A 27,606-nucleotide genomic window follows, 5' to 3' on the forward strand; every position below is an offset into this window, starting at 1 on the left:
ACCTGCTGGAGTATTGGCTTTTTGTTTTAATGAATTTCATAATTGCTTCTTGTTCAAAAAAAAAAAAAAAAAACTAATCCATACCCGTCTGCCTAAGTGTGAAAAGTGATCGCCTCTACTTAAGTGACGGTGGCATGACAACACTTTTTACTCACCTTAGTAATACCATTACACATAGCCTAAACTATGTTTTTTCTTTACAATTTTGTGTAGTTACAATCTTAAAAATTTGGATAAACTATAAAGCTCGGTTAGCTTGTCAAAACATACAAAAGATGGATTCGGATTCACCGATGGTCAACGGTTTAACCGTTTCATTTAAGTTGAACCATGGTCCCATCTTTAATGGCGCACCCAGACTCCTTCAAAGCCATGTCAAAGAAACTACCACCATCAATCCTAGAGTCCATACAAGGAGGAGCAAACTCCATAAGTATATCCCTTCATGTTATCATTCCTTTCACCCGTCCGCCCTTGTCTACAACAAAACTAAAGTTGCTCTTCTTTTCTGCTAACTTCTTCATCACTTGCTTCAATGTATCGGTTCCCATGTTTGTAACCGGCGAGTTCATTCTCGGTTCAAACTTATTGTTCAGTACAAGAGTCCCAGCTGATATAAGAGCCCCAAACTCATGGTTCACCTCATCGTTGGTTGTACCCGTATCTCTGTGTATGAACCGATCAACACTTGTATCCCTGTATATTAAAACACCAAAATGTTGTTATAAGTTATAACTTATAAATGGCTATAAATATTTGATAAGAATTAATGCATACTCTCGTTCATTAAATATGTGATCATCATCCAAAAGATGATGGATGTCACTGAGTCTAATGCATCCAATGAGCTTATCCGTTTGTCGGTCCACTACTGCAATTGCACAAACTTTGTTATTCCATAATACATCAACTGCTTCTGCAATGCTGTGATCATTGTAGACCGAAACAATTTGGCCGTTGTGTTCGAACCTAACAAGTCGCTTTCAAGATTAGCTTTTTGATGGTTTTAAAGTAAGTTAAGAATTTGCATATTGGATTCGGAACCTGAAATCGGACAATGGTTTATCTGCAATGCTGTCAAACCACTCGAGCCCGCTGGATTGTAAGAGTATATGATTTACTGAATGCTACATAAACAATTATGTGAACCTTAATATTATGAAAGAATTGGTACAGATGGACACATGCGGGTTGTGAAAATGATTAGTTACCTCGGTAACATAGCCAACAACCTTTGAGCTAAAAGACTCGGTCATGGGGACCACACTCAGGCTGTGTTTAGACAGCAACAAAAGAACATGGGCTTTGGTCCGGTTTTACAGGGAATACAGGATTCCATAAAAATAATGCGGCTAGTTCGCTTATCTGGACCACGTTAACAATATCAAATAAGCGTTGAATACATTTTAATAAGAAAACTTGCACATTCAAGTTCAAAGCAAAAAATGGATTATTTTTACAGTTGAGAGAGATCACCTTAGCCTCGGAAACAGAGGGTATTTTAGCAAGCAAAGAGAAGAATCCATGCGGCTTAATCTTCTTCAAACCTTTATCATGATCAATCTTGGTTCCTCTTTGATGTTTTTGAAATTCCTAGAATTGAATTCATTCATCTGTGAACACGTCTCAGATAAAAATCCATAACCATGATAGATGTTTAACGGGCATGTTTTAAGATTCATAAGATAACTAATTGGGAAGAGCTAAACAAACACCGTTAACAGACCATACAAACACCAGTGACATGTACGGGCCAGATGACATGGAGAAAATGGCCATATGATGTTTTTGACTGACAAAGTCATACGCCGTATGATGTGACAAGCTCTGATGTGCAGAGTTGGTTTGAAATCATAAAGGTCTATGATTTGACAGGAGCTCTGAGTATTAACAACAATCATCATCATAATTATATTTCAAATGTTGAAACTTCCAACTGAAAACTAATACGTCAAAATGGGTAATTTCTGTATGGCTCGGGTCAGGTTGACCCACAAAGGATTTTCTGTCCATGTCAGTTTTGTGGGTATTTGTATTACATATGATTTCGGTGTTATCGTAGAAGTAATCTACTAGAACCCTTTAGAAGGCTTAATGCTTTTGAAACTTGAATATACTTTGGTTGACTTTCAAACCATTCGACCCATGTGATCCGTTTCAAATTTAGCAAAGTGTTTTTAGTTTTACATGTTTAACTAACATGTAAAATCTCTGAAACCTTAAAAAAAATTCCCTTTTTTTGCAGGCATTAGAATTTGGGCTCATTAACGGAATACTCGACTTGATCGGTTCCGCTACCAACGAATGCAGAAATTATAGATGATTTGGCAATCACCACTTCAATGACATGGCATACGACCTGCCTGTGTTACCAATGTTGCAAGCTACTTTTAGCCAAATAGTTATCACTTAAATGATGATTCTATCTAGTGGATCTTTGTTCTCATTTTAGATTTTAATGTTAAAGGTGTTGTTCCTTGACATAATTTACTGACTGTTATTGATACCTATGATCATACAAAGGACAGCCATGGAGTAATGTGGTTTGTGATATACATTCGGCTCTTATTCTTTCAGATTATTTTCTCCATCAAAGGTTCGGGATGTAGGACCGGTTAGGAATGGTCCAGAACCATCCAGGACTGAGATCGGTTGGAACCTTGTCAGGACTATCAGACACAAAAGTAGCCTGCTAACTTCAAAGAAGCACCACCAAGATATTGGAAATTTGCTTTAACTCGACCACTCTTAAGATTTGAATTTGAAACAAAAACCAGTCGATCTAAATATTATACGTTATGAATATGCACAAAATGCCAAATGGTAACTTGCAAATAGAAGATTTTTGACATGAACTTAAAGTCAGACAAGTTGCGACTGATATACACAAGCTCCAGGAGTTTCAGTACTTCCTGCTAACTGCTAAGAGCCTAACAGTTAACTCTCCTAATCAGTATAACAACTGTTATGATTTAGATTATTTAGAAATACGACACTTTGTACGCTGCAGTAGTATATACAACACAGTATACCAAAGTTATTGTTTAGAACATTAAACCACAATTACCAATATACAACAAATTGAAGAATATAATTGGATCATAATTTTGGCTTCATCGGAAATGGTTTAGTGAAGATTACATGAATACGGATTGGATGTGAATACAACGGGTTCTTCACTGTTCAGGCCTAGACCACCAACCTCAATGAGTCTTACCTGTTCAGGCCTAGACCACCAACCTCAATGAGTCTTACCGCCAACCGCGAGATCATATTTTCACATCAAACGAGGTCTACTGCAGTCAACACCAAAGAGTCTTGTAGAAGAGAAAGTGTTGACTAATAAGAATTTTGTAGGAGTATAACTAATACATAAGGTACTTGGAGCTCAATTTTAAACTACCTTGAAACGAGTTTAATTAAACACTCTATTTATCTAAAAGTTTTATAATTTATACTATATAAAACTGCAATATTAACTGATATAAAACTGCAAAAGAAATTAAGCTTAGACTAAAGATTGGAGGGGTGCGCCAGGCCTTAGTGGTAGTGTAAGACCAAGGCGACGCATGAAGACCCAAGCAGCAAGCTACTTTTGTGGGTCTTCCCCCATAAAAAATAAGATTAATATCGAGTGAGCCGATGGCTCACATATCAGATATTAAACTGATAAGAACAGATACTACACTTGATCTTAGCCAAAAGGCCGAGAAAGGTATGCTTCTTCCATCCCAGGGCTTTCGCTTTTATACTAAAATCCCCTTGTCTGTAATTTCACTCAGCCGATGTGGGATACAGAAACCCATCCTTGTTTCTTGTAAACATCAATCTATCAATTTGATCTTTCTTATGAATAATCTATTCTGTATCTACTACCATATAATTATAGCAAATTTATTGGAGATTATAGACAATATACAACAAATTGAAGAATATAACTAGATCATATTTACAACAAATTGAAGAATATAATTGTGGTTTAGAACATTAAACCACAATTACCAATATACAACAAATTGAAGAATATAATTAGATCATATTTTTGGCTTCATCGGAAATGGTTTAGTGAAGATTACATGAATACGGATTGGATGTGAATACAACGGGTTCTTCACTGTTCAGGCCTAGACCACCAACCTCAATGAGTCTTACCTGTTCAGGCCTAGACCACCAACCTCAATGAGTCTTACCGCCAACCGCGAGATCATATTTTCACATCAAACGAGGTCTACTGCAGTCAACACCAAAGAGTCTTGTAGAAGAGAAAGTGTTGACTAATAAGAATTTTGTAGGAGTATAACTAATACATAAGGTACTTGGAGCTCAATTTTAAACTACCTTGAAACGAGTTTAATTAATCACTCTATTTATCTAAAAGTTTTATAATTTATACTATATAAAACTGCAATATAAACTGATATAAAACTGCAAAAGAAATTAAGCTTAGACTAAAGATTGGAGGGGTGCGCCAGGCCTTAGTGGTAGTGTAAGACCAAGGCGACGCATGAAGACCCAAGCAGCAAGCTACTTTTGTGGGTCTTCCCCCATAAAAAATAAGATTAATATCGAGTGAGCCGATGGCTCACATATCAGATATTAAACTGATAAGAACAGATACTACACTTGATCTTAGCCAAAAGGCCGAGAAAGGTATGCTTCTTTCATCCCAGGGCTTTCGCTTTTATACTAAAATCCCCCTTGTCTGTAATTTCACTCAGCCGATGTGGGATACAGAAACCCATCCTTGTTTCTTGTAAACATCAATCTATCAATTTGATCTTTCTTATGAATAATCTATTCTGTATCTACTACCATATAATTATAGCAAATTTATTGGAGATTATAGACAATATACAACAAATTGAAGAATATAACTAGATCATATTTACAACAAATTGAAGAATATAATTGTGGTTTAGAACATTAAACCACAATTACCAATATACAACAAATTGAAGAATATAATTAGATCATATTTTTGGCTTCATCGGAAATGGTTTAGTGAAGATTACATGAATACGGATTGGATGTGAATACAACGGGTTCTTCACTGTTCAGGCCTAGACCACCAACCTCAATGAGTCTTACCTGTTCAGGCCTAGACCACCAACCTCAATGAGTCTTACCGCCAACCGCGAGATCATATTTTCACATCAAACGAGGTCTACTGCAGTCAACACCAAAGAGTCTTGTAGAAGAGAAAGCGTTGACTAATAAGAATTTTGTAGGAGTATAACTAATACATAAGGTACTTGGAGCTCAATTTTAAACTACCTTGAAACGAGTTTAATTAAACACTCTATTTATCTAAAAGTTTTATAATTTATACTATATAAAACTGCAATATTAACTGATATAAAACTGCAAAAGAAATTAAGCTTAGACTAAAGATTGGAGGGGTGCGCCAGGCCTTAGTGGTAGTGTAAGACCAAGGCGACGCATGAAGACCCAAGCAGCAAGCTACTTTTGTGGGTCTTCCCCCATAAAAAATAAGATTAATATCGAGTGAGCCGATGGCTCACATATCAGATATTAAACTGATAAGAACAGATACTACACTTGATCTTAGCCAAAAGGCCGAGAAAGGTATGCTTCTTCCATCCCAGGGCTTTCGCTTTTATACTAAAATCCCCCTTGTCTGTAATTTCACTCAGCCGATGTGGGATACAGAAACCCATCCTTGTTTCTTGTAAACATCAATCTATCAATTTGATCTTTCTTATGAATAATCTATTCTGTATCTACTACCATATAATTATAGCAAATTTATTGGAGATTATAGACAATATACAACAAATTGAAGAATATAATTAGATCATATTTACAACAAATTGAAGAATATAATTGTGGTTTAGAACATTAAACCACAATTACCAATATACAACAAATTGAAGAATATAATTAGATCATATTTTTGGCTTCATCGGAAATGGTTTAGTGAAGATTACATGAATACGGATTGGATGTGAATACAACGGGTTCTCCACTGTTCAGGCCTAGACCACCAACCTCAATGAGTCTTACCTGTTCAGGCCTAGACCACCAACCTCAATGAGTCTTACCGCCAACCGCGAGATCATATTTTCACATCAAACGAGGTCTACTGCAGTCAACACCAAAGAGTCTTGTAGAAGAGAAAGTGTTGACTAATAAGAATTTTGTAGGAGTATAACTAATACATAAGGTACTTGGAGCTCAATTTTAAACTACCTTGAAACGAGTTTAATTAAACACTCTATTTATCTAAAAGTTTTATAATTTATACTATATAAAACTGCAATATTAACTGATATAAAACTGCAAAAGAAATTAAGCTTAGACTAAAGATTGGAGGGGTGCGCCAGGCCTTAGTGGTAGTGTAAGACCAAGGCGACGCATGAAGACCCAAGCAGCAAGCTACTTTTGTGGGTCTTCCCCCATAAAAAATAAGATTAATATCGAGTGAGCCGATGGCTCACATATCAGATATTAAACTGATAAGAACAGATACTACACTTGATCTTAGCCAAAAGGCCGAGAAAGGTATGCTTCTTCCATCCCAGGGCTTTCGCTTTTATACTAAAATCCCCCTTGTCTGTAATTTCACTCAGCCGATGTGGGATACAGAAACCCATCCTTGCATATCTTGGGTAAAAGATTGAACAATTTGGTTTCATTTTCTGTTGGGGAAACTAGTTTAAAAAATGAAGCATTTAATCTATATACTGTTATGTTCTAAATTTTGGTTCTAACGATAAAATTTAAAGTTGGTACGGTGTGATTTGGAGCTCTGCAAGTGAAGGGACACTTTTTCTTGCTGGTGTAGAGAAAGGCATGTGGGATATGGTTAAAATTTTATATTTCACAGATTGTTCAGTTCAAAGTCGAAACTGGATGGTTTTTGATGCTAGAATCAATTCTTATGTTGGTGAACTTTTTATAGGGTCATGTTGAAGACTGGTATGTGTACCAATATTTTTCACAGGTTCTTCACTTTTTAGGTTTGGGCTGCCAGAGACAAAACACCATTAAACTCAGTAGTAAAGCCTCCTAAGTATTTCATGCATGATTTACTTAAAGCCTCTATTTATTCCATACATGATTTGCTTAGAGCTATTGAACATATCTTGTTACTGTGTTCAGATCTTAGCATATTACTAATAACCATTTACTTGTTAGGGTAGGTTGTTTCCATAAGTACACTAAAGTTGGACAACATATTGGAGGGGTGCGCCAGGCCTTGGTGGTAGTGTAAGACCTAGGCAACGCGTGAAGACCCAACCAGCAAGCTACTTTGACGGGCCTTCCCCCATAAAAAATAAGATTAATATCGAGTGAGCCGATGGCTCACATATCAGATATTAAACTGATAAGAACAGATACTACACTTGATCTTAGCCAAAAGGCCGAGAAAGGTATGCTTCTTCTAGTCCAGGGCGTTTGTTTTTGTATTGTACTCGCCCCTTGTCTGTTAGTTCCCTTAGCCGATGTGGGATGCAAAAACCCACCCTTCCTTCTATCAATAGAATTAGCTGCCTTGTTTCTTCTGACCATCAATCACTCTCTCCATAATCAAGGCATATTTCTTGTTGATATAACCGCAGGAACGACACCATAATCTAACTAAATAATCCTGGATGAATGAATGTGCTTGGATCTTAAATCTATGCTTGCGAATTCAGAAATTAAATCAGGTACAGCTCCACAAAGGTAATCTATACCTATCAATGATTCTACCAACAATGTAGGACACACTTAAATTATATAAAACAGTAAGTACAGCAAACTTAGGAAACGGTCTTAATCATTAACCAGCTAGCAGCAGCTGTTTCTCAAAGGGGAAGTAGTCTTATGACACAATTATTCTGAAAATAATATTTTCTCAATTTTCGGTTGTTGATGTTTATTCTTTAATGTTTCAATTAAATTTCCGGGGTGTATCCTACTTGTGTAAAACATTGCAGCGTGGAAAATGTATATTGTAGTCAGTGTGTTACATGATTTTCATTTAACATTCTGTTGGTATATTTGCGTTATTAGTACAAGTGGACTTAGCATGCACTTTATTCATTGATTTCTTTTAACATATGGACTTGTTGGGTTTTATTTATTTATTTGTTTTGTTTTAATTATTATGCAGAAAATCGACATGATGTATGCGGCATTTACTGGCCAACCATTGGAGAAAGTGCAACAATACACCAAAAGGGATCGTTTCCTATCTGTTTCAGAGGTACCATTCAGTTGCATTTATAGATCTTGTCCCGGAAACAGATTCAACTTTATTTATAGAGCGCTTTAGAAGGTATAATTATAGAAAGCTTTAGAGGGTTTTATGCATTTGAATACACTTTGGTTGAATGTTTGGCATATGTGATCCGCTTCTATTTTAGCAAAGTGTTTTAGTTTTACGCATTTGACCCTTTAAAGATAACATATAGGTGTAACTAACAGCAACCAAAGCTCAGAGACCTTATATTTTTTCCCTTATTTTTGCAGACATTAGAGTTTGGGCTCATTGATGGAATACTTGAAACTGAATACTAGACTTGATTGGTTCCACTATCACCGCATGCCAGCAATTATAGATGATTTGGCAATCACCACTTTGATAACGTGACATGCAACCTGCCTGTGGTACCAATGTTGCGAGCCAGTTACAGTCGAATAGTTATCACTTAAATGATCATTCTATCTAGTGGATCTTTGTTCTCATTTTAGATTTTTTTTAATGCTAGATGTTTGACTGTTAATGATACCTATGATCTTATAAAGGACAGCCATGGAGTAATGTCAAATGTGGTTATATATTAGGCTCTTATTCGTTCAGATTGTTATCTCTATTAAATGTTAGGGATGTAGGACCGGTTAAGAATGATCCAGGACCATCTAGGACTTCCTGCTGCTAATTGCTAAAAAGCTTCCCATCATGACTGTCATTGTCAACGCCCGTAAACAGTGTAACTGTTATGATTTAGAGTGTTTAGAAACATCACACTCTGTACGCTGCAGTAGCATACAAGACAGTATAACAAAGTTATTATTCAGTTATATCCTAAAAGCCACAATTACCAATATACAAGAAAGGCATAGGTTATTCCCACACCATACAAATTATTTGGACACCATATGCGCCTATACGTATAGGGGCTATACGAGTTGTATAGGTGCAAAATTTTCTCATTTTGTGATTGAGAGTGTTAGATGTTTGAAACCTATACAGGCACGTATAGGGGCTATACGACCCGTATAGACTGGAAAAGTTGCAATCCTTACATTAGTTAGTCATGTGAGGGCTATACGACTCATATAGCCCCTATACGAACCGCATAAAGTTGTTAACACACCATGGAGGTGGTGTTTGAATATAACGACCCTACAAGAAATTGAAGAATTTAGTTATCTATATTATAGATCATGTTCATGGCTACATCGGAAATGGTTTAGAGGATTAGATGGATATGGATTGGATGTGAATACAACGGGTTCTTCACCGTTCAGGCCTGGGCTGCCAAAAACAAAAACACCACTAGTGGTTGTAGGAGGTCTCCTGCAGTAAGCCTGCAACATGAGATTATGTATTTCGTTTAAGAGTGTAACTACCATTAAGGGGTAGACAGTGGCATAAGATGATAGATTTGATGGATTGAAATATACTGTCCAAAAGGATAATTGATTGGAATCTCCAAGAACAATACTTTGATAAACAGTACACCTGTAATTAGGAATTCCATTTAACCATGAGACCAGTCTTAAGAATTCTAAACCACTTCAGTGCTAACTTTTAAATATATATTGGAGGGGTGCGCCAAGCCTTGGTGATAGTGTAAGACCAAGGCAACACATGAAGACCCAAGCAGCAAGCTACTTTGACAGGCCTTCCCCCATAAAAAATAGGATTAATATCGAGTGAGCCGATGGCTCACATATCAGATATTAAACTGATAAGAACAGATACTACACTTGATCTTAGCCAAAAGGCCGAGAAAGGTATGCTTCTTCCATTCCAGGGCTTTCGTTTTTATACTGAAATCCCCCTTGTATGTTATTTCACGCAGCTGATGTGGGATGCATAAAGCCTTTCTCTGTATTATAAAAATAAAACTAACAAACTCTTCATTCTCTCAATTTGATCTCCCCCCATTCATAACTTTTATTGAGTCTACTCTCCCTTTCTCTCTCTGTAGAAACACATTCATTGAAACATAATCCTCTCACTAAAACACAAAACGGTACCTTTTATTTCCTTGAAAATCATATACTTTTACTACCAGCTTGAACCGAAAAAGATAAAAGAAGAGTCTTTTGTTCTCAACTACCATGTTTAGAGTCTACCTTCATGGTTTGTAATTGATAAGTTGTGTTTTTTATTTCATAGAATATGACATACACTTAAACTGACTGTTCTTTCAGAATAACACAAGAAAAAAATTGTAACTTAATGGTGGTTTCGGCAATCTGGGAGTGTTTGGTGGTACCAATTTTCATTTTCATGAACTAATGAGTTTCTGAAGTGGGTTGAATATCTTTGTTGGCCAGCCAATCAACTCGCAGGTTGCTCAGCGAGTTATATCACTTGTATACTTATTTCTTATCCGTTTCAGAGGTATCATTCAGTTGCATTTGTAGATCTTGTTCAAGAAACATATTCAACCTTTTGTTCTCTTTGGTTCCATAAATTTAAATTTCAAATTTTAAAACTTTAACAGAAAATTAATGGATCAAAATGGGTAATTTCAGTAGGGGTCGGGTCAGGTTGACCCGCAAAGGATTGTTCGTTCATGTCTCTTTTGAGTCTTGTGAATAGTTATTGCGTTAATTTCGAGTACGATGTTATTACAGAAGTAATCTAACTTTAATTATTAGAAATTGCGCTTAATGATTCAAAGTAATAACCACCAATTTGCCATATATGTTAACTTTAATAAAATGAACAACTGATGCATGGAAATGTATATCATATAACTGGTAAATCAAACACAATGCATATACCTATCAAAAACACAAAAATCCAAAACCAAACAGAGGAGTTAAAATTACCTGGAGAGACCAAAGAACCATATTAGAAAAACTGATGAATCCAATATACGGATGGGAGAACGATGCAGTGAAACTGGTGGTTGGATCCGGTTCTGAACTATCATCAATAAGAGCTCCACTCACATTCTTTTCATACAGCATCTTAATCCCATCCTTCATACACGTATGCGTCTTCACCACCAAAACTGCCGTACATCCAATTCATCACGTCAATCATTACGCCACATATATGAAGTATATAATAAGGTCATCTGTAGCGGGGCATCAGCTCACTACCAACTATGACCCAAAACGCCTCAACACCGCTACGACACAGGCGCTTTTGGGCAGGGCATCGGCCAAAAACAACGTGCCATTTTCCACATTTTGTGGAACCATTACGGACAATGGCGAAGCTTGGACTAAGGCACCGCGGGGGGGGGGAGCTCAAAATTTCACAAAGGAGGGGGGCCGGCCTCAAATTTTCGGCCGGAAAAGGCTAAACTTACACTATGTATACAAAATTTCGGCCGAAAACGGATACATTTACACTGCTGTGCACAAAAACAGGGGGGCCGAGGCCAACCCGGACCCCAATTAAACTTCGCCAATGATTACGGATGCCCTAACTAAGGGTGTGCATTGGTCGGTTTTGGCCCAAAACCATAACCATAACCGAGATGTTGGTTAATGGATAACCATAAGATTCTGTTAATTGGCTTTGAAGGCTATAGCCGGTCAGTTAACCATGAATTTGAACTTAGCTAAAAGTAGCTCAATACAAGCCTTTATTTTGAGCATGAAAGTTTGGGCTTAAAACATTTTGAGCTTGGAATAAATTGTTACACGCATTTGTATATATTAACATATCATATAGTATTAAATATATTCATAATATTAAAAAAATACATATAATAATTTCAGTTCGGTTTCATCGAATGGCGATGGTCGAAATAGTACCTGTGGAAGGGGAATTGTGGATTCCAGGGATGGAGGAGATCGGAATGTGGTCGAGGAAGAGTTGGAGAGCGGTGGCGGAATCAACCGGCGGAGTCGGCGTCGGAATTGGAGAAGGTTGAGAGGATTGCGTCTTTCTTCTCAATGATCCCACCTTTGGAATCGTTCACTATTTCTTCAACCTTTCGAAGATCCATTTCTGTTCTGTTTTTTTATTATTTTCTTCTGGTCTTGGTGGTTTGGTGTTCCTTATGGAATGGTGTTCTTGGGGAAGAAGAAGAAGAAGGAGGAGGAGGTCCACGTGTACTTTTGTTTTGCCACGTGGCTTTCCAGGGATGTGTTTTGAGTTGTGACGCTATCAATTCTATTTTTTTAAAAAAAATTATTTATACTTAATAATAATAATAATCTACTTTTAAAACCATATAACCCGTCTAGTGTTTGATTTGAACTATCGCGTATTGACCTCCTAAGTTCTAAATTTCTAATAGAGAGAGCACGTATTACATCATCAGATAATCATATATCATCACGAGTCACGACAAATGTCTCATAACTTTTAAAGGTATTTAATTTAATTTACATTAATATATAGCTCGATAAAAACTCGCATGTGTATATCATAAATAACTTGGTTTTAATCCAAATCAAAATATAATATCCAGATAATGTAGCTTATAAAAAGGTTGGGGACGGAATCAAATAATGATCGATTATTCGGCAATAAATTGTTTATTGCTTTGTAATAAACATGAGTGGATTTGATGATTTTTTTTACCTCCATCGGTTTCAAAGTTCTTTTATTTGTTAAAAAATGTAATTTTAGTCAGATAATTTAAAATTTATGATTTAAGACCATGATCTTTTATTTTCATTGCAATTAACTTCAAGCCATCTAATTTAACTTCATTTACATATTTTGTTAGTGTTAAGTGAAATAAAACTAATGTAAAGCTTAATATATTTGTTAACAGTGACTGACTGGATGTCAGTGTGACAAACAAATATGTACAAAGTTTAGTTATAGTCAAATAACTAAATGATCTTTTAAGGGTCATGCTATAAACACGCCATTAACACGCTATACACACATCACTTTATTTGGTCTTAAGATTTGTTTAAAAAGTGAAATACAAGTTTAGCTTGATTTGCTAGAATTGTCAAAACTAAACGCTCATTAACTAAGATTTACGAAACTAAGGTACATTTAATAGGAATCGCCAAAACTAAACGCATGTTTAAGCGAAATCATTATAACTAAATGTCGTTTCAAAAGTAAATCAACTAATTATGTGAGCAAGTCCTAACTCCTACGGGTGGCATGGACTATAAACTAAAAAGTGGTGAATGTTATTGGGTTCGTAAGCCTTGTTTGGGCCCGAATTATTAGTTGAAGTCAAAAGAGGAGATGGGTACGAGACGACCGACCCTAATCCCAACTCGGTTGACCTTTTGTTGTTTAATAAGTTACAATATCTAGTTTAGTCTCAATATATATTAATTTATGCATTTGTAACCGTTGTCACTAGAGATGGCCAAAAAAACCGGTTGGGGAACCGGTTTACCGGTTTAAACCGGAAACCGGTTTTTACGAAAACCGGTTTTTTAAAAACCGGTTTGACCGGTTTAGAAACCGCCGGTTCGTCTTTCGGTTACAAGTTCTAGATCCAAAACCGGTTAACGAACCGGTTAATGGAAAAACCGGTTTTTTTTTATTAACCGGTTATGGAAAAACCGGTTAACCGGTTAATGGAAAAACCGGTTTTTTTTATTAACCGGTTATGGAAAAACCGGTTAACCGGTTTATAAAAAAACCGGTTTATAACGGCTATATGCCCGTTTTTTTTGTTTTTGGACCGTTTTTTTTTTTTACCATTTTACCCCCACAAACATCTATATATAGTTTAGTTGGGTATTGGTTAGATCACACTCGATTATACAACTCCAAACGCTCTAAACGTTTATTTCATACGCGATTATTTTGTTATCTCACGCTCAATTATACCACATTACCACTCCATACGCTCTTATTTCGTAGTCGTTTATTTCATACTCGAGTATACCACTCTTATTTCGTAGTCGATTATCATGGCCTCCCAAAGTGCTGCTTCATCCGTCAACATGGGTGCCTCGAACACGGGAGAAACGGTCGTTCGGGTCATCCCCACGAAACGAAACCATGATGTTTGGCAACATTTCGACCTATGCGAAATGTCTAACGGTAGCCAAAAAGCTCGATGCAAACATTGTTTGAAGTTTTATGGCAAAGATGCAAACTCCACTTTAAAAGCGCATGTACAAAGGCCCTTTTGCAAGGCCTTGAAGGACGATTCGGGAAGTAGTTCGCAGCCGGAGATGACGAATCAAGGAGCGGTGTTTACGTACGACGTTGAAGCGGCACGTCAACAGTTTTCAAACTTTGTGATTCAACAAACACTTCCTTTCAACCACTTCGACAACCCTCAATTCACGGAGATGATGCAAAACTATGTTCAACCACGCTACCAACACGTAAGTCGTTCGACCCTTAGAAGAGATTGTCTTAAAGCATGGAAAAACGCTAAATCCGAACTAATTTCATACTTTTCAAACTTACAAACTGGTGTAAACTTAACAACGGATGTGTGGTCGGTACCTCATGGTTCGCCCGACTCATACATTTGTGTGACGGCTCATTGGGTTGACCCCGAGTCGTGGCAAATGATGAAACGAACCGTTGCGTTTCAATTGTTTGATTACCCGCACACGGGTAGAAATATTTTTCAAATCTTGGATAAAGTCATTCGACAACACAAGATTGAACATAAAATCTTTTCAATTTCGTTTGATAACGCGTCCAACAATACGGCCGCGGTTGGCCATTTAAAATTAAAGTATAAACCTATTTGTGATGGAGCGTTTTTTCATAGCCGATGCATTGCACATATTATCAACTTGGCCGTGCAAGATGGGTTAAACGTGATCGAAACGCAAAGAAACAATTTTAAAAGAATGTTACGAGATGTTTTTAGCAACAATAAAACATTTTCAAGATACAAAAAATTTTGTGTAGAATCTAATTGTCAATGGTTGGGGCCAAATTGGGATTGTCCAACAAGATGGAACTCGACTTGTAATATGTTTGAGAAAGCCATCCAACAAAAAGAATCATTAAATGCGTTTCATCAAATTTTGTCAAGTAGGGGTAAATGTGCACCGTACGATCCTAGAAACTGGTTATTGATTGAGATCGTTACGGAGGTCCTTCAAATTTTTAAATCTTGCACAACTAGTTTATCCGGGGTTTACTATCCAACAAGCCCCATTGCTTTACCAAAAATTGTTGTCATGTGCACAAAGTTGAGTGAACTTCATTGTAGGGGTGCACCTTATTTTGATATGGGTGTAAAAATGAAAGAAAAATTTAGAAAATATTTTCAAGAACTACCCGCTGTTTTGACATGTGCTGCTGCGTTAAACCCTTGCATCAATGTTGGTGGTGTTGAAGCTTTAATAGAAAAAATTTGTGATGAGCTAGGGTTAAACGACGATCAAAACCCCTATTATAGCCAAACTTTAAAGAATGCTTTCAACACCACCTTGTCAAACATGTATGATGTCTACCTTACAAAATACGGGTCGTCTTCCCAAATTCATGACTCGTTAAGAGCTGTTGCCCAATCCCAATCCCAAACCGACCTTGAAATGGGGATGTACTACATGATTTGGGAAGACGCCGGTAAACGTCAAAAGGTAAACACCCCAAGCAGTGAACTTGGAAGGTATGGTGGTATTAACTTTGTGAAACACATGACTCCTGATGAATTTAGAAGTCTTGATTTGCTGGCTTGGTGGAGAGGTAAGGAGGATGAGTTTCCGATCCTCGCCGCCATGGCCAAAGATTTACTAACGGTCCAAGCTTCCACGGTAGCTTCGGAGTCTGCTTTTTCTGTTTCTGGCAGGGTTATATCGATTAGGAGGACTCGACTCACTGCACCAGCTATAGAGATGTCGATTTGCTACAAGGATTACTTGGACTCTATAGATAGGGCACAACATCAACGCTCACTCGAGGGGGAAATGGAGTATGAAGCGGGCTTGTATGAAGACGAGGTCAATGAAGGACACACTCAACCAATGACCGATGAAGAAGCCGCGTACGACGATTACCTAAGAAATAGCTCGGGATCGGGTAGCGAAGAAAATTAGTTAAAGAAACAGCAAACATGGAGGCAAATCATGAGTAAGAAACAGCAAGTTGTTCATGTAATCGTGTCTAAGCATTCTTTTTCCTAATATGTGCTCTTATTTACTTGTTGATTTGGATTTTTCTAATTTAGTTAAAGAAACAGCAAATATGGAGGCAAATCATGAACAAACTGCGATTGGGAACAACAGGAGCATCTGCTAGTTCACGATTTAATGTTTGTATTTTTGAGTTAAATCATGAACAACAGTTCTTGGCAGAGATTTCTTCAGTGTTAATGATTTAATGTTTGTATTTTTGAGTTACGAATATGCGATAACGATTTAATGTCTGTATTTTTAATGTAAAAACTATAAATGAAAGTTATGTGTTTTTAATCTTTGGTTTGTTGAAAACACATTCACCAACACACACTCATACTCATCTTCCAAGCAAAGAACCCTAACAACGAAAGCAAAGAATGGCTTCGGTCAGTCCGTTTTGCCTTGTAGTTACCGTTTTGCCTTGTAGTTACCGGTTTGTTTATACTGTGAAAAAATAATGGTCTTCATTAAGTACAAAATATAAAAAATAAATATTCGTATTTGAAACCGCGAAATTAAAAAAAAAAAAAAAAAAAAAAAAACCGGTTAATAAAAAAAACCGGTTAATAAAAAAACCGGTTTATTAACCGGTTCTAACCGGTTTCTAAACCGGTCCTAACCGGTTAGACCGGTTAGGGTTTTGACAGCAAAAAACCGGTTATTAACCGGTCCGGTTATTAACCGAACCGGTTTTTTTCCGGGCCAAAAAAACCGGTCCGGTTAATAACCGAACCGGTTTTTTTAAAAAAACCGGTTTGTGCACCTCTGGTTGTCACTTAATAAATAACACTTAGTTTGCCACATGTGAATGTAAAAGTCCATCTATTCAGACCAAATCACGTTAAATCTTCGTGTTCAGTTCATGTGTGTGGATCCTAAAAGATGTATATCGTAATTAACACACAATAAAAGTTAGTTAAGATATGGAGGGCTTATGTATACACCCTTTAGGCTGGCTGTTGACATAGACCTGGTCAAACCAATCCACCAAAAACTCATAATATTTAATGTGTGGTATTTAAAAAAATAAATAGAGGCATTCATTGTGGGCGGATGAAATCATGCACGTTTAAATCACCTTCCTCTTCTTCCATCCAAAAGGTCCTGCAACTTTTTTATTTTTGTCAATGGTAATTCATTCCTCCTTCATTTTCTTTCTTTTACCTGTTTGTAATAATGCCAATGCTAATTCTTCATGTTTTCTATCATCAATAAATGGTTCTTGCAATTTTTAATCAATATTTTTATTGTTTGTTGTTGATATGCGGATGGTTTTTTTTGCAGCAGCGCGCCTATGTAAACGCTCAGGTATGAATATCCGCCTATTCGGTTTATTTAGATTTCAGGGTTTGGTTCTTCTAATTTTGAAAATCTTATTTTGTAAGGTTTTTAAATATGTGTTTGCCAAAAGGTGTAGGCATTTGGCAATGACCATAAACTCGGTACCGGATTCTAAATCACAAGATGCAAAGATGAGTGACCATATGCACGGACCTTTTGACCGCTCTAATCGATCAAGTACGTGTTATTGAACCTAGAAGATGTTCAAATGCAAGGTTGATTAATAAAAACATGATTAACATTTGTTTTAATAATAAATAGGTATGGAAAAACTCGACCTTGAACACCATGAAGACGAAAAGAAGAGTAAACACAACTCTTTTAAAAAGAAGGCAATTAGTGCATCTAAAAGGTTTAAAACCTCACTCAAAAAGAAGGGAAGGAGGAACAGCAGGGTGATGTCCTCGGTCGTCGTTGAAGATATCCATGATGCTGAGGATTTGAAGGCAGTAGATGCTTTACGTCAAACGTTTATCTCAGAAGATTTATTGCCAGCAAAGCATGATGATTACCATACCATGTTAAGGTTAACATTTCTTTCATAAGTGGTATTATAATTCACTACGGGTGAGCTTAAAACATTCATCCTTTAACTTAAATTTCAGATTTTTGAAGGCCAGAAAATTTGATATTGAGAAGGCCAAGCAAATGTGGGCTGATATGCTCCACTGGAGAAAAGAGTTTGGTGCGGATACGATCATGGAGGTACTTTTTAAAACATATGCAACCGAAACATAATCCATTTTTTCATCTAAATGAAATTATTCACATTCTTTTTTAAGGATTTTGAGTTTAACGAAAAGGAACGTGTGATTGAATATTATCCACATGGACATCACGGGGTCGATAAGAATGGAAGACCTGTTTATATCGAGCTAATTGGTCAAGTTGATGCTACAAAGCTTTTGCAAGCGACGACCCTTGACCGTTATGTCAAATACCATGTAATGGAATTTGAAAGAATCTTTAGTGATAAGTTTCCCGCATGCTCAATCGCTGCTAAAAGACATATTGATCAGAGTACCACCATTCTTGACGTACAAGGAGTCGTAAGTTATACGAGTCCCACAACTTCCAACATCTAGTTCAACTGTTAAAGTTAATTTCAGTTTTTATTTATTTCTATAAGATAATTTAGTCAAAGTAGTTGACTGGTAATGAATCAGGGACTAAAAAGCATGAACAAAGCTTCTAGGGAACTTATACAAAGTCTACAGAGTATCGACGGTAGCAATTATCCTGAGGTATAATTGTGAGTTAATGATCTAAAAGTTTATTTTTACCTTTTAATTTATTTTCATTTCTTGTTGTAGACACTTAGTAGCATGTACATAATCAATGCTGGCTCTGGCTTTAGGATCTTGTGGAACACGGTAAAATCGTTTATTGACCCGAGGACTACTGCTAAGATTAATGTAAGTCGAACAGTTTGTACTAGAGGTGGAAATTTTGACCCGTTTGATAATGAATGGGTCAATGTCAGTCGTGTTTTACTTCTACATTTCCATGACAAATAAATGACATTGTGTTGACTAGGTTTTGGGCAATAAATACCAAGGCAAGCTCCTGGAAGTCATCGATGCCAGGTACTTTTTCGAAACAGTTGCCAGGTCATCAATGACATGTCACTTCAATTGTTACATTTCCTTATATATGTTGACAGTGAACTTCCAGAATTCTTGGGTGGTACTTGCACCTGTGCAGATAAAGGCGGTTGCATGCGATCCGATAGAGGTCCATGGCAAGATCCAGATATCATGAAGGTTGTCTTAATATTAATAATATTTGTTTCCATTACCTTTTAATCATGTATTATCTTTAAATATTCTTAAACCCAATTTGCGTGGCAGATGGTACGTAATGGTGAACACGTATGTACAAAACATTCAATCAAAGAAGAGAATTCTAACAAGGTATCCTCCTGAATTTAGAGAAAAAAAAGTTAATAAGTTAAATATAGATAAATATAAAACTACAGTAATAATAATATAAATTGTTGAATAAAATGATTTAGGAGGTTGTACGCATTGAAGAACACAGCAAGCTTGCACATCTGCCTCCTGTTGATGAAGAAGTAAGCTACTCGATATTCTTTAATTTGAAACAAATTCCGATTTTGCCATATGTTTTTTATTAGAATTTTGGTATATAACGATTTGCAGGATCATACAAACAAAAAAAATCCAAACGGAAACGAGCATGTGGTTGACAAAGCAGTTGATGCAACTTCTTGTAAACAAAACCAGAAGCTTTCTCTTTCTAAAGGTACAAAATTTAATGTAAAAAGACATATTATCAGTTATTTTTGGTTAAATAAACACTAACATTTTAATTTTCATAGATACGAATAGTAATGGCTGGAAGAAAGCTTCCGCAAGTAAGCTAACCAACCAGGTTGTTACATTTATGATGACATTGATGATGGAACTTACGACATTGGTTCGTATGACACGTAACATGCCTAAATTAATTACCAACGCCACGTCATACTCTACTGAATTTATAGAGGATTTGCTGGCTAATAAAAAGAAGCAAGCTTCCACTATATCAGCCGCTGAGTACCTAACATTGATGAACCGTTTAGCCGAATTGGAGGAAAAGATGATTGTTTTGGATAATAAACCAGCCGAGCTACCGCCCGAGAAAGAAGAGGTTCTTAGTAATGCTTTGAAACGTGTTGATGCGTTGGAAACAGAACTTGCTGCTGTCAAGAAGGTACCTTTAAGGCTTTAACATTCTTGTTTTTTGTCTGATTTTTTTAACATAATATGATATTATTGTTAAATAATATGATTTAGGCCGTTCTAACCATTTATATACACGTTAGGCGACTCTTTGACATGTTTCAACTATTTGAGTAAATAATTGATGTGATTATAATGCAGTCTCTTGATGAGTCTCTTACTCAACAACAACAGCTGGCGGCATATCTGGAAAAGCAGAAGAGGAGGAAGAGGAAAAAGAAATTCTTTGTTTTTTGAACTATATATGTATACACACAGACACCAGATATCATGACATATGATACCAAGACAAAAAAATGAAAATTGTTATGTGACTGTATAATACTACTCTCACTCACCTGCTGTAGCAACTCCTTATGCATTTGTGTTTGTCCACTTAATTAATGAAGTATGGCCTTAAACCTTTATCTTCAAATGTTCTTTGTGTTTATTTAGTGGTAGTTAATAGTAAAACTTAAGATTTTAGTTTAGTTAATCTTTTTAAGTAGTTTGATTGTGTTTAAATGTTGCACGTTTGACCTAATAATTATTTTATTGTAATCTGGTTCATGGCAAGAGCAAAGGGGTTTTAGTTAAGTTTTCTATACTTCCAAATTTCGAGTGTTAGGTTAAGGTTGACCTCATGTTAAGCAACTTTAGCTTGCTAATGACATGTAGGATTTGCCTAGCAGCCTAAGGTGCCACAAACAGTTCTTTTGTCGTCTTCCCCCATAAACTCAAAACGACGGTGTTATTCTACTATACTCATTGATTAATGAAGCGTGGCCTTAAACCTTTATCTTCAAATGTGCCTTGTGTTTATGTAGTAGTAATTATTAGCGTTGCCTTTTGTCCGACATTCAATATTAGTTTCCAATCATTCGTTAGAGTTATGTGTAAACTCGACATAAATAAGCAAACCCAAATATGTTACAAACGCACGCGTAATATTAGGGTTAAATAAACATAGAAATGTCACTTTTGGAAAAATATCCGTATACAGTATATTAAATAAAACATGAGAAATAAAAAGTTGCATACACATCCTTAATTCAACACTCTTCACCAGCATGATGTTTTCTTCTTCTGCAAACACATATACCAATAAATAAATAAAACTATTCTTTTATTTTCATTAAAAAAAATAAAAAAGGTGTTTAGATCTATTTTCAACTCACCCTGAACCTTTTCTCCTCTTGACTGTCAATGTAAGCCAGCAATTCCTCATGCCTCATCAAAGCTTCATGCAGGGCCTGCACATAGAGGGAAGAGTTTTTAATAAACTAGTATATCGAATCGAAAAAATTAAAAAATAAAAACTAATTATAAGGGCAAATTGGTCATGTTTTCCCTTGTTAATTAAAAGTTTACCTTTTTGGTAGCAATAAGTTCTGCTTCTAAAGCATCAACACGGCAAACAGCAGCATTTAGCAACTCCTCTTTCTCATAAGGCATCTCTGATGGTTTTGCTTTCAGTGTATCAACTTTTTCTTCAAGATCACCTAATCTTTTCAAAAGAGAATTGAAAATTTCGGATTCTTTAAACAAAGGAGTCGGTGATGGAGGCCGAAACTCCTCCTTATTTGACGCATCGAAACTGAACTCCGTGTTTTCAACAACTTCGGGTGCTGAGTTAGCAATCGCCTTCTTAGTTACACGACTCATTGCTGTATTGAACATGGTCAAAATAGTCATGAGGAAAGCCACAATCATCATCCATATATGAGTATGAAGTTTTTCTGGTCCCTTTTGAGCTTCCGGTTCAAAAAGTGTTCCTATACATATGTTTGAAATGTCAAATTCAACCAACATAATAACAAATTTCAATCGATTATCTTTACATGTTTTAAAATCTACTAGTCGTTCAAACTAATATATTGTTTACAAACAAAGTCGCTCAAAGTGTACTTAGTGCATAAAACACCTAAACTATGGCTGTAAACAAACCAAACCACACTGAACAAGACCTTGTTTGTGTTCGTGAATTTACAGGACAAACTAACGGTTCACGAACACATACTGAACAAAATTTCTTGTTCGTGTTCATTCACTAAAGAATTGAATTTGTTCGTGTTCGTTTGTGTTGGTTCGTTTAATTCCATAAACAATCACAAACAATATAAATGAACGAACGCAAACGAACAGAAACATAAATGAACACAGTCAACAAACACTAATAAACATATATACATTTGAGAAAAAAAATAGCCCTGCTTGCGGTGCGCACATATGATGTATATATGTGTGAACCCTCGGGTGGGCAAAAGTGAAATTGCACTAATTTTGACGTTATTTTACTAATCTCGTGAAAATAACGTTAAAAGTGACGGACGGTTAATCAGGCATCATGTAGTGGCGTTGATAGCCGAAAGACAAGGGTACATGCACCGATCAGCCGGTCCCGATGATTGAGTGCTATGTGCCTTATGTCCAAGGCTTGATGCAAAACTACTATCGAGCCGGGGGTCTCACCGGAAGCAGCCTCTCTATCCTTATGGGGTAGAGGTAAGGCTGTCTACATCTTACCCTCCTCAGACCCTACCATAGCTTTGCTATTGGTGGGATATACTGAGTACGATGATGATGATGATGATGATGACATTTGAGAAAAAAAACATTCCTAATCCCAAACATAATACATAACCAGTCAAAATATAAACAAAGTTAAGTACTTTGAAATAAATATCCAACCAAACGTAACACGTTATCCACGTTCACAAACACAATTGACCTCTGTTTATGTAACTTCAGTTAAAACGAAATTCCTTGTTCATGTTCGTTCATTTATTAAACGAACGACCAAACGATTCGCTGAACGTTCGGTTAGTTTACAACCTACCCAAATCTTACTCAACAAATTAAATTAATATTAAACTATCTTACATGTTACCAAATTAGAGACTAGTTATTTCTACTTTTATCATATTAAGAAAAAACACATACAAACGAACAAATGTGGGTCCTAACCGCCCATTTTGCCACATGTACTCACCTTTGGGATCATAAGGCTTAGGTGAAGGTTGTTTCTTCCAACCAGAATCAACAGCTTTATCAACCATGGGAACATATTCATCATATCCAGAAAACTGACCACCATAGCTTGTACCTCCAATCATCTTCGCCTATATATTATATAACTGCTATATAAATAATACCAACAAAACTGAGAAATTATTCATTAAAGATGAAAAGGTAAATACTCACTTCTTCACGAACAGGAGTTAACCGAAGATGTGAATAACTCCTCGTTGCTTTAGGGGATGCAATATCATCAGCTTCAGAGCCAGACTCAGCAGATGTATCACTGCTTCTTAGCTGCTCAATAATTACAAAATAATAAATTATCCAGCAGTTGTTGACTTATTGTGATCAACAAGTTGACCAAACCCAAACAAAACTGTGATAGTTTTGTCTTTTCATACCGCAGGAAGCTGAGGCTTAGCATATGCAACAATCTTTCCCTCGCTATTTAAAACTTTAACCACCTGTCTCGCGCGTCTTGCTTCACTATTGAGAGCCAACTGCAGTACAGTTAATTCAGTTAAATAAAAGACAAAAACTAGTTATTAGATAATATTAAAATGCTCTGAGGTCAACAATAACCTTCAAGATTTCAGGATTATTCCATGGTCCTTTATCAGATAGAAGACAACCGCCTTTATCTGCACACGTACATGTGCCACCTAAGAATTCTGGCAACTCACTGCACGAAACACCATTTTTTCATTTTCTAGTATTTAGACAATATTTTGTTTTGTTATGAATAATATGAAGAAGAATTACCTGGCATCAATTGTCTCAAGCAGTTTATTCTTGTTACCCAGAACCTGTGAGTTCAAAACAAAAGTAAATAATACAGTAAACTAGTGATTCTTATTAACACATCATGAAAAAAATATAATACACCATGCGTACATGAATCTTTGAAACCGTTTTGGGATCTAGAAATGACTTCACGGTACTCCAAAGCAGTCTAAAACCAGGACCAGCATTGATTATATACATTTGATGAAGTGTCTGAACAAATAAAATTAAGTTATAAACAGCAGGTATAAACAAAATATGACAAGCTTTCATTTGCAAACCGATTAATCTTACTTCAGGATAATTATCTCCATCGATTTTTTGTAACCGTGTAACGAGTTCACGAGCACTTTTACCAAAGTTCTTCAGCCCCTGAAACATTAATAATGGAAATAAGATATTGATACAGGCAATACAAATATTATTTTAACACATTACATACCACACCCTGAACATCCAAAATGGTTGTGCTCGAGTCTATGTGCCTTTTTGCAGCAATTGAACAGGCGGGAAACTTAAAAGCAAAGCTTTTTTCAAACTCACGAACGTGATAATTTATGTATCTCTCCATGGTTGTAACCTGCATGAGTTTGTTAGGATCAACTTTTCCCAATCTTTCAATGTAAACAGGTCTTCCCTCTTTATCAACTCCATGATTGCCTTGTGGATAATACTTCAAAACTTCATTTAATTCCGGAAAATCAAAGTCCTGATAACATTCAACAAAAGAAATATTAGTTTTGATGCTCTATACAAACACATTAGAATAATGCATGCAAAGTTGTATGGTAATTAATCACCTCGATAATTGTGTCAGCGCCAAATTCCTTTCTCCATTGAATCATATCAGCCCACATTTGCTTTGCCTTTTCAATATCAAATTTCCTTGCTTTCAGAAACCTAGAGCAAAATAACATCAAGTCATCAACCATATACTTGTAATCTTGTATAGATTGGCAAATCATGCTTTTAGGTCGTATATCAATCGATACACCTTGCATTGAAAATATCAAAACTATAACAGAAATCCAGAAGATAAAGTACCTCAACATCATATGATAATCATCAAGTTTCTCTGGTAGCAATTCCTCCAAAATGAGTGCTTGTCTGAACGCATCGACAGCTTGTAACTCCTTTACATCTCTAATATCCTCAATTGAAACCGAGCTGACTCGCCCGTCACCCTTTCTTCTATTGCTCTTTTTCTTGAGAGAATGTTTGAATTTGGTAGATGCATTTAATGCTTTCTTTTTCAGTGAACCAATTCTTGTTCTCCTTTCATCTTCTGAGTTTTCAAAATCTGATTTTCTTTCTCTTCTCTCTGATCTCTCTCTTCTCTCTGACCTCTCATCGTTGCCTGACGACCCCTCAAAGCCTATGAACAACAAATAGTCAAATACATGAAAAAATGTGCTTTTCATGCCTCGCTAACATATCCAAAAGTAACACCTTAGGGTTAAACATATAAGTATATAACATAATCAGAAATAAAAACAACAAACAAGATCTATAGTTAAGTGTGCAAAGTATAATTATTGATCTCAGTTATGTGTTACACACTTACACTTTTCACTTAACCAAATTCGAAAAACAAAACAACAGCTAATGGTATGAATTCTAAACAGCAAACAAGATCTATAGTTAAGTGTGTAAGGTACAATTATTGATCACAATTATGTGTTACACTTTATACCTAACTTAACCAGAAACAAAAACAACAGCTAACTGTATAAACTCTAAACAAAGAACAAGATCTATAGTTGAGTGTGTAAAGCATAATTATTGATCACAATTATATGTCACACTTTATACTTAATATAATCAGAAACAAAAACAACAGCTAACAATATAACTCTAAACAAAGAACAAGATCTATAGTTAAGTGTATAAACTATAATCATTACTAATCACAATTATGTATTACAATTTATACTCAAACCAATACTTTCAACAAACCACTACTTTCAACCACTAATAATGCATCATAACATCAAAATTCAATAAACAATACAAAAACACCTAATTAATTACACATTAATTCAGATTGTATAACAAAAATAGTAACCTAGCTATACTGAAACCCTAAAATCATAATAAATCATATCACAACAACAAATCAACTAACAAAATTAAACACTCACACGGCCTTGCAAATCGATCGAGCGGTCCAGACATCGAATCTCAGTAATCAACCTGACAGCTCAATCGCACAATTAAGCCACAAAATCTGCATCAAAATGTAAACAGAAGCTGAATTAATGAACAGACAGTCGTAATTGAGCAGTTAACATTGAATAATTCAATTAAACGCACCTCGAATTACGCGAAGAAGACCGGATAATCGGGCGGTGATGATGATATTGATCTGAAGAAAAAATATAAAAGATTATTATTATTGTTATTATTATTAGGGAAAAAAATATCGGGAAAATAGGAAGAGTCAAAAAGACGATGAGCGAGATGAAGGGTTATGAGGGTGGGGCCGGAACTGGTGAGTGGGGTAGGATGTGCCACGTGGCGGATTGAGTAATTTGGATAGATGGAGTCAAGACGAATATTAATATACCGTCTTTCTGTTTTGTTTGGCGCCTGCAAGAGCGGCATTATTCGGGTACAAGGCGGTGTGTGTGACATGGGATTCCAAAGTCAAATGTTTGAATCTTGACTTTTTTGTGGTTGTGTGTTCATTTGTTAATTTGTTTGTTTAAGAAAAAATTATGTATTACTTTCCTCAAGTTGACATATGTGTTCTATTATAGTCGTTTGAAATGGTTTTAGGTATAGATTTTATAAACACGATAGTGAGATTTGATGTAGTCTACTTTGATTTGAACGATGCAAGATACATTGTCAATATTAGCCACTTGAATAGTATCATTATTAAAGAAAATATATTATTTATGGTTTATTGTATAATTTTTGGCATAGTTAGAAATTTAGAATGCATGATCTGAAAAGGTTTTTATTTGTTATTGTTTTTATTATATTCCAATAAATAGTCGGGTGGTAATACACAAAAGTTACATTGTGTTCGTTATTTTATGGAATCATAGTGATTAAAATAGGATGCATGCAAGGATAAATATATAGTATTATAACAGTTTTATAACAGTCGTCTTTTATTAATTAGTAAAATTTTAAAATACATTACGGTTAAGGTTGACATTCTTATTATCTTTTTCTCATATTTTACTTATTTTATCAACTATTTGGATTTTATAATTCAAAAGCGATAAAATGTAACGTCATCAATATTTTTAATAATAAACCCATGACACATAATAACATTTAATAAAATCAACGAAATGTTAGATCACCTGATACATAATTTTTTGTTTTATTTAAATCATAGGGAAAGTATCTATATACTCGGTGGTTTCACTCATAATTTTAACGTCAAAATTGCTGGAATCATGATAAAAGGAAGCCTTTATGATTATTATAGATTATATAGAATCATGAACATTTTTTTGTTACTGGCAATTAACAAGTTACAAACTATCCACGTCGTGTT

The 27,606-nt window shown here is 35.7% G+C and overlaps 2 protein-coding genes, 6 non-coding genes and 1 pseudogene across 9 annotated transcripts; 1 reads left to right on the forward strand and 8 right to left on the reverse strand.

Moving 5' to 3' along the window:
- Window positions 1-82: 82 nt before the first annotated feature.
- LOC143550817 (SNF1-related protein kinase regulatory subunit gamma-1-like) lies at window positions 83-12,924 on the reverse strand (annotated as a pseudogene). Its single transcript, XR_013138390.1, has 7 exons — window positions 11,959-12,924; window positions 11,020-11,204; window positions 1,477-1,593; window positions 1,212-1,365; window positions 1,045-1,127; window positions 778-969; window positions 83-696 (listed from the first exon to the last, which is right to left on the reverse strand). The product of XR_013138390.1 is annotated as an SNF1-related protein kinase regulatory subunit gamma-1-like (transcript).
- Window positions 3,524-3,719, reverse strand: LOC143550853 (U2 spliceosomal RNA). The gene has a single exon (XR_013138400.1). It is a non-coding gene; the product is annotated as a U2 spliceosomal RNA (small nuclear RNA).
- LOC143550854 (U2 spliceosomal RNA) lies at window positions 4,459-4,654 on the reverse strand. The gene has a single exon (XR_013138401.1). It is a non-coding gene; the product is annotated as a U2 spliceosomal RNA (small nuclear RNA).
- LOC143550855 (U2 spliceosomal RNA) lies at window positions 5,395-5,590 on the reverse strand. The gene has a single exon (XR_013138402.1). It is a non-coding gene; the product is annotated as a U2 spliceosomal RNA (small nuclear RNA).
- Window positions 6,331-6,526, reverse strand: LOC143550856 (U2 spliceosomal RNA). The gene has a single exon (XR_013138403.1). It is a non-coding gene; the product is annotated as a U2 spliceosomal RNA (small nuclear RNA).
- Window positions 7,203-7,398, reverse strand: LOC143550846 (U2 spliceosomal RNA). The gene has a single exon (XR_013138397.1). It is a non-coding gene; the product is annotated as a U2 spliceosomal RNA (small nuclear RNA).
- Window positions 9,778-9,973, reverse strand: LOC143550845 (U2 spliceosomal RNA). Its single transcript, XR_013138396.1, has one exon. It is a non-coding gene; the product is annotated as a U2 spliceosomal RNA (small nuclear RNA).
- Window positions 12,925-17,651: 4,727 nt separating the features above from the next.
- On the forward strand, window positions 17,652-20,786 carry LOC143550818 (phosphatidylinositol/phosphatidylcholine transfer protein SFH12-like). Its single transcript, XM_077041402.1, has 13 exons — window positions 17,652-17,742; window positions 17,827-18,091; window positions 18,171-18,270; window positions 18,348-18,614; window positions 18,732-18,809; window positions 18,879-18,980; window positions 19,102-19,151; window positions 19,229-19,328; window positions 19,416-19,478; window positions 19,583-19,639; window positions 19,728-19,830; window positions 19,907-20,280; window positions 20,451-20,786. Exons 1-13 carry the CDS (start codon window positions 17,652-17,654, stop codon window positions 20,544-20,546), a joined length of 1,746 nt encoding a protein of 581 aa, XP_076897517.1. The 3' UTR covers window positions 20,547-20,786.
- Window positions 20,787-21,218: 432 nt separating this feature from the next.
- Window positions 21,219-26,556, reverse strand: LOC143550841 (phosphatidylinositol/phosphatidylcholine transfer protein SFH8-like). Its single transcript, XM_077041423.1, has 15 exons — window positions 26,406-26,556; window positions 26,234-26,319; window positions 25,137-25,467; window positions 24,893-24,992; window positions 24,535-24,801; window positions 24,387-24,464; window positions 24,204-24,305; window positions 24,072-24,115; window positions 23,892-23,991; window positions 23,711-23,809; window positions 23,493-23,603; window positions 23,281-23,410; window positions 21,660-22,063; window positions 21,467-21,541; window positions 21,219-21,374 (listed from the first exon to the last, which is right to left on the reverse strand). Exons 2-15 carry the CDS (start codon window positions 26,265-26,267, stop codon window positions 21,351-21,353), a joined length of 1,899 nt encoding a protein of 632 aa, XP_076897538.1. The 5' UTR covers window positions 26,268-26,319; window positions 26,406-26,556; the 3' UTR covers window positions 21,219-21,350.
- Between the last annotated feature and the right edge of the window lie 1,050 nt (window positions 26,557-27,606).

This window comes from Bidens hawaiensis, unplaced genomic scaffold (genome assembly GCF_021521415.1).
Source record: "Bidens hawaiensis isolate Kalapana, Puna unplaced genomic scaffold, B.hawaiensis_p1.1 tig00016189_1, whole genome shotgun sequence".
NCBI lineage: Eukaryota > Viridiplantae > Streptophyta > Magnoliopsida > Asterales > Asteraceae > Bidens > Bidens hawaiensis.

What these genes read in the sequence shown, in the direction of transcription:
- LOC143550841 (XM_077041423.1), bottom strand. Translation starts at nt 26,267, where the DNA reads ATGTCTGGACCGCTCGATCGATTTGCAAGGCCGT. An exon ending in CTTGAGACAATTGATGCCAG is followed by an intron (nt 23,992 to 24,071) that starts GTAATTCTTCTT and finishes TGTTTCGTGCAG; the next exon opens with TGAGTTGCCAGAATTCTTAG. An exon ending in ATAATCCTGAAATCTTGAAG is followed by an intron (nt 23,810 to 23,891) that starts GTTATTGTTGAC and finishes ACTGTACTGCAG; the next exon opens with TTGGCTCTCAATAGTGAAGC.
- LOC143550818 (XM_077041402.1), top strand. Translation starts at nt 17,652, where the DNA reads ATGACCATAAACTCGGTACCGGATTCTAAATCACAAGATGCAAAGATG. An exon ending in GATTACCATACCATGTTAAG is followed by an intron (nt 18,092 to 18,170) that starts GTTAACATTTCT and finishes CTTAAATTTCAG; the next exon opens with ATTTTTGAAGGCCAGAAAAT. An exon ending in TTCTTGACGTACAAGGAGTC is followed by an intron (nt 18,615 to 18,731) that starts GTAAGTTATACG and finishes GTAATGAATCAG; the next exon opens with GGACTAAAAAGCATGAACAA.